Source organism: Rhinopithecus bieti, unplaced genomic scaffold (assembly GCF_001698545.2).
Source record: "Rhinopithecus bieti isolate Rb0 unplaced genomic scaffold, ASM169854v2 scaffold_31823, whole genome shotgun sequence".
NCBI classification, from domain to species: domain Eukaryota; kingdom Metazoa; phylum Chordata; class Mammalia; order Primates; family Cercopithecidae; genus Rhinopithecus; species Rhinopithecus bieti.
Window position 1 is genome coordinate 1715075 of NW_016814121.1, and position 6688 is coordinate 1721762.

Sequence of the window (6688 nt, forward strand, 5' to 3'; positions counted from 1 at the left end):
TTCACCGTGTTTGCCAGGATGGTCTCGATCTCCTGACCTCGTGATCCGCCCGTCTCGGCCTCCCAAAGTGCTGGGATTACAGGCTTGAGCCACCGCGCCCGGCCCCACATTAGAACTTTTATAAGTTGCTTTTTGAAATAGAGTTGTTTCCATGCTACAGACATTTGGAGATAAGTATGTTTATTGAAATATATTTTTATAGAAAATATTACAGAACCTGTAATTGAGAACTTATGGCAGTATTTTGGGGAGTTATATGTTTCTAATGTTAATTTGTAGATTCACTCTGAACTCCCTTCTTCTGTTTTAGAACCATTGGCTGAGTGAAAATTTTCCAAGAGCCTCTTCAGATCTAAACTGTGTTCCATGGAATGGAGTATTGGTGCTTAAATAATGTATAATCCAGTTGGACAGGAGCTGCCTGTCAGTTTTATTAACTTTGACCTTTTCTCCCATTATAAAGGTGGTTCAGTAAATAATTAATGGGCCCCTATAGATCTTGACAGTCAGAGCCGTGTTCCTGGAAACTGGGATACATATATATGATTAACAAGTGCTGCTTAATCATTATGAGTCAGCTCTCAAGGGCAGATTTTGTTTTGGGGGAAGAAGAGTCCTTCCACCTATGTGTGCTATCAGAGGTGCACTGTACATTGAGAGCATCCAAGATGGCCGAGGTTTCAAGGGAACCCTTTAAAAGACAGACAGTAGTTAGCATACATTTCTGCTGTTTTGGGTTTTTTTGTTTGTTTGTTTGAGCAAATGATCAAAATGATGCCAGGTGGGCAAAATCACCCTGCGACTCTGCATAGTTAGCAGGACTCTTCCACTCAAAGAGTCAGCAGGGCTGGAATGGCTGAGCTTGCATGGACCCTAATAAATACAAAGGAGGAGAGCCAAAAGGAGAGACGATTCCTTGAGCCAGGAGGAGGCCCCTGCCAAGCTGTCTTTCCCTGTAATTCCGTAAAGCCCCGTGCATATTGCACTCATTGCAAATTCTGGCAGGGAAGATCGAAACCCAAGTAGCTGACATTTTGAAACATTGTCTTTCAAACTTGTACTGTCCCTTGCCTCCATTGATTTCCCACTTAAGAAATCTGTAGGAAAAAAACAAATTTGAGCAAAATTCACTGGTCTAAGATGAATTGTTAGAGTCAAATTATGACCCCCCCCCCCGCCCCTTTTCCACCCTGAAAAGAGCTCCATCTTTATTATGAATGTGATGTATGTTTGTCTTGTGTTGGGCACCCGTAAGGCTCCCACAGCAAATCGACCAAGTAACTCAAGAGCCTGTTAAAAAGCAGTATGGATGCTCCAAACACAGTCATACTGGATCACTGGATATCCTCGTTTTTATAGCCACTTTCCAGCAGCAGATCATTTCAGTTGGTTTTGTTTTCTTTGCTCTCTATTTACAGGCGGCCCTGTGGCTTTAGGTGAGGCCATTTATTTTTCAGAACGTTATTGCCCTTTGCATCCAAGGACCAACCCCTTTTATATGGTGGTCGCCAGTTTCATTACTGTGAGCTGTAATGCAGCTGACTCGGCAAAGAAAATCTGTGCCTTGGAAGAGCGTTTTGAGAAGAAATTGATTCAGAGCTTTAGAATGAATTACTATTTGTATGTTTAGATAATTCTAAATAAATGTTTGAAAGACCTTGCTTAATTTGAGAAGAGAGGAAGAAACACATTGGATGTTATAAATGGTCTCTATCCAAGTTCTTAGCTTGGCATTTTCACATGTGAATTTTTTATTTACGTCTGCTCAAAATTGGGATACCTTTCAAGGATAATTTTATTATAGCGATATTGATGACAACTCTTATGATCTAAAATACAAAAGTATGGGATTAGAAAGGGAAGCTAAAAGTTATTGTCATACGTCAAATTGGTTATAAGCTTCATTTAGCAAGGAGTGAGAATGATGAGTTATATTTTAAATCAGAATTTCCTGATGGTAGGTATAAGGGGATTGACTGCATTAGGGCACAAATGAGCTTTCTGTAGTGATGGAAAGTTTCTTTATCTTGATTGGGATGGTAGTTATACAGGTATATACACTTGTCAAAACTCATTAAACTGTTCACTTAAAATGTGTGTATTATATTTTACATAAATTGTAATTCAAAGTCTTGTTTGGTTTAGAACTGGGCATTATCATTTATCTTTCCCAATAATAAATTGAAGCACAGAGAAGTAAAGTTGTCTATCCTGAGTCACCGTGAAGCTCAGCAGTTTGTTCAGGGATCAAGCAAAGGATGCTGGCACCAGACACATTTAAAGCATGCTGCTGCTTTACCTCCATGACATTGTTCCAGTTGCACGTCCATGGACTTGAAATTGGCTTCTCCACTCTGTTCTCTCTAATGAGCTTATATCCATTTGTATACGTTGTTGTAAGATATATTCATGAGCTTGTTCTTATGATTGATATTTGTAATTTAACCATTTAAGAGATAGCGCAGTGGTTCTGAATGCAGACTCGTAGTATGTTTGAATCTATGTATGATAAGCCATGTCGTGGTCATGGTGTGCTGCAGTAGACTACAAATTCTGTGGTTTTTATTATAAGCAAGATATGATGGTAGCAAGACTTCCCAGAACTAACTTTGTCTCTAAGGAAAACCTCTGGATTTTCTTATTAAAAAATTACATAGGCTTTAAAACCATTTACATAAAGCATATGAATAGTAGTGAAAAATAAGAAAGTAAAAATCACTCGAATTCTGCTACTGAAAAGTACAGTTAGCGTTTTAGAGAACTTTTTTTAAGTGCCTCTCTGTTTACAATGGAACCTTTTTTTCTTTTAATTCAACCAAATGATATTGTGAAGTTCTTTCCCTATTTTAATCAATTTCACAGTCATTTGTTGGACATTTTGACTGCTTCCAGTTTTTCATCATGAGGTAATGCTGTGATGAACAGTCTTGTTCTTGTTTCATTTCCTGTTTGTCTGATTATCTGTTTATGGATAAATTCCTTGAAGCAGAATGTGAGCAGTTGTATTTGAAGTTACTTAAAATGTTCTAAGGGATAAGATTATCAGGCATTGCTAGTTTAATACCATTTGTCCTGCTTTTACCAAATGCTATTTTTCTTTCCCTTTTGTTTTGTTTTTCTCTGCAGTTGCAGTACCATGCAGGACTAGCATCTGGGCTTTTGAATCAGCAGTCATTGAAGCGCTCTGCTAATCAGATGGGAGTATCTGCCAAACGTAGACCAAAGGCTCAGCCCACAACTCTTGTCCTACCACCTCAGTGAGTGATGGGTTTGAAAAATTACTTTAGTACTGGGTGAACTTTTTTACTTTATACTTGTTTCGGGGTAGTGGAAAGTTATTGTATTCTTCAAAATTCCTCCCTCTCTCCCTTCCTTTTTTTGAGACGGAGTTTCGCTTTTTCACCCAGGCTGGAGTGCAGTGGCATGATCTTGGCTCACTGCAACCTCTGCCCTCCCCTGCCCTGTCAGGTTCAAGCAATTCTCGTGTCTCAGCTTCCCAAGTAGCTGGGATTACAAACGCACACCACCATGCCCAGCTAATTTTTGTATTTTTAGTAGAGATGGGGTTTCACTATGTTGGCTAGGCTGGTTTCGAACTCCTGACCTCAGGTGATCCACCTGCCTTGGCCTCCCAAAGTGCTGGGATTACAGGTATAAGCTACCACACCTGGCCCTGAATTCTTTCTTTCTTTTAAAAGGGCATCTATTAGGATTAGAAACCAAGCATGATGGTAACATAATTTGCATAGATCTTTGTGAAACAGCTATAATGCAGTTTATTTTACATATTTTGTATGTGACTTTTCCACCTAGGATTTTAAGAGACCTCACGGCTTATTATTTGTTTCCTTATCACATTCCCAAAGGTGGTAGAATATGAGTACAGTTATCCTTATATTATAAATGAGACAGCTGAGGAGCACCTTTGGTTAAGCTGCAGTCCACCTAGAGAACCTGCTAGAGCTGAGATTAGAATAAATGCTAGGTTCATTTGTTCATGTTTAAAAATAGTAATATATGTGCTCTTCTTTTTCCCATTAGGAAGGATAACGGATACAGTAAGATTCACAGAGCATACAGTTTAATGATTTTTTCACACTTGTGTACATCCATGTAGCCACCACTTCCAGAATCCCATAAGGGTTCCTCCTCATTGTTCTCTGTCTATACCTGTGCTGCCCTCCTTGCCAAGTTTAACACCATTCTGACTTCTTTAAACAGTTAATATTCGCTGGGGCGCGGTGCGCTCAAGCCTGTAATCCCAGCACTTTGGGAGGCCGAGACGGGCGGATCACGAGGTCAGGAGATCGAGACCATCCTGGCTAACATGGTGAAACCCCGTCTCTACTAAAAAATACAAAAAATTAGCTGGGCGAGGTGGCGGTCACCTGTAGTCCCAGCTACTCGGGAGGCTGAGGCAGGAGAATGGCGTGAACCCGGGAGGCGGAGCTTGCAGTGAGCTGAGATCCGGCCACAGCACTCCAGCCTGGGCAGCAGAGCAAGACTCCGTCTCAAAAAAAAAAAAAAAAAACAGTTATTATTGCCTGTCCTTGAACTTCATGTAAGTGGAATTATGCAGTGTCATTTTTTTGTATGAGCTTTTTTTCACTTAACATCATATGTGTTAGATTCATCCAGTTGTCCTTTTCTGTTGCAGTGTAGCCTTCCTTTGAATATGCCACACTTGATTCATCCACTTGGTTCATTCAACCTGTTGGGTTCTTTTGTGTTGGAAGCCTTAGTGGGTGAGTGCAAAGGCTCACTTGATGATGTGGAATGAGAAATGTGGGCACATCAGTCCCTGTTTTGTCAGTGTGCACACTCCTCTGGGAGGGCCAGACGCCTGAGAGGCATTCCCCCGCCTGTCCTGCTCACTTCGTGTGCCTTCCTCTGTTTACATCCTCAGTTACAAACAGCATTCTTTTCCAGTCCAAGGGAGTGTTTGCATATACGACTTGATTGTTTACCTTTGCTCAAGGTCTCATTTTGTTTGGTTAGCAAATATTTATTGTACCTACTATGTGTCAGGCGTGTTTCTAGGCCCTAGGGATATAAACATGGGCGGGACAGACATTGTCCCATCTTTGTTAAGCTTTTCATTTCGGGGGTGGGAGGAGACCACAAAAGCACCCCTCGACAAATTAATAAATTAATGCCGTAATTTGTAGTTATGCTTCGTGCTAGGAAGGGACTACAGAGTGGGGGAAGGTATGGGAGTGGGGGATACTGCTTAAACAGGGTGATCAAAGAAGGCTTCCCCGAGGAGCCAACGTGAGGCAGAGGCTTGACAAATGAGGAGGAGAAAGGCCAGTGAAGAGCCGGCGGGATCCCAAGGGGTGACTGCTCTGGGGATCCTTTCTCCAGCTGCCACCACTTCCGTGATTTTCAGGCGTTCTTCACAGTTCACACTTGCTTCCAGGATAGGAGGAACGTAACCAGCCAGCCTCGACAAGTAGCTTGTGTCTGCTGCTTGCACGCACAGGGGCCATGTTTTTCAAAAAGAAGCTCACTACAGGGACAGCTGCTTTTAGTGATGCAAGCCAGAGTTTTTACTATTTGGCAGAACACTTCTTAAGGGCTGTTATTCTATCTGTTGTTTCTCATGTGTTGATTTGGTGATTCTGCAAATCTCAACTTTCAGCTCTCTAAAGTCTAACGGGCCTTGTAACTTGTCATTTTCCCTGCGTGGATTGTCTACTGAGGCAAGATGTTTGGCGAGAAGTAAAAGACTTTCTAATGGTCCCATAAGACTGGAGCCAAAAAGTGTTTGTTGCTAACTCTCTCTTGACAAAAGTCAGTTCTTAGTCCATCTGTTCACCATTTGTTAATTTGCATTGGCTTGAAACCTGTTTACAGGTGACATGCTATTATGAGGACACTTAGAAACTATTTTAAGCATCAGGGCAATCAACAGACTCTGTTCTCATGCCAAAAAAAAAAAAAAAAAGAGCAAGAGGTGTTCACAACTGCCATTATAAATTTATAATAAATCACTCAAAATAGTTTCAAAGAGAAAAGTGGTTACTATGTCCTAAGAATACAACATAGAAATGATTTCCTATACTTAGTAGCCTATTTCCTGTGAAAATTGACTGCTACCTTTTCACATCATTGAGCTTTTTGGGCTTACATTATCCTGGAATCCCATTATAGAACTACTGTCCGGTAGGTAGAATCTATATCTAAAAGACATCAGTTGCCTCCCCCACTCCCCTCTTTGTTTCTTTTTAGAGGCAGGTTCTCCTTGTGTCACCCAGGCTGGAGTGCAGTGGCGTGATCACAGCTCATTGCAGCCTCAAACTCCTGAGCCTAAATGATCCTTTCACCTTGGCCTTCGAAAGTGCTGGGATTATAGATGTGAGCCGCTGCACCCCACCTTATTGCACTTACACTGCGCACCTACTATGTGCCACTCATTATGCTTGATGTTGGCTGGAAATACAACATGGCTGCCGCCCTAAAAAAAGTTTTGTTTTTCTTTTTTAAGCTAGGAAATAGAATAATAATAGTATATACATAATGTAGATTTTGAAAAAAGTTATTGAGATTAGGATGGATATTGTTCTAGACTTTTTCTATGAATAAATCATATATAGTTTTTAAAAGCTATAGTTTTTTAAAGCAATAAATAGGTTTTAAAAGCAAAAAAATCTCAAAAAAGGAGTATATTATAGTATTTTTCTATTTC

The 6688-nt window shown here is 40.6% G+C and overlaps 1 protein-coding gene across 5 annotated transcripts in view; it reads left to right on the forward strand.

Annotated features, from left to right (window-relative positions):
- MED27 (mediator complex subunit 27) overlaps positions 1-6688 on the forward strand; it is a 220585-nt gene that overhangs the window by 63670 nt on the left and 150227 nt on the right. For all 5 annotated transcript variants that reach the window (XM_017849942.1, XM_017849943.1, XM_017849945.1 and 2 more), the window contains exon 3: positions 3127-3257. In XM_017849942.1, the coding sequence (XP_017705431.1) occupies positions 3127-3257 (131 nt within the window). The remainder of the gene's footprint in view (positions 1-3126; positions 3258-6688) is intronic.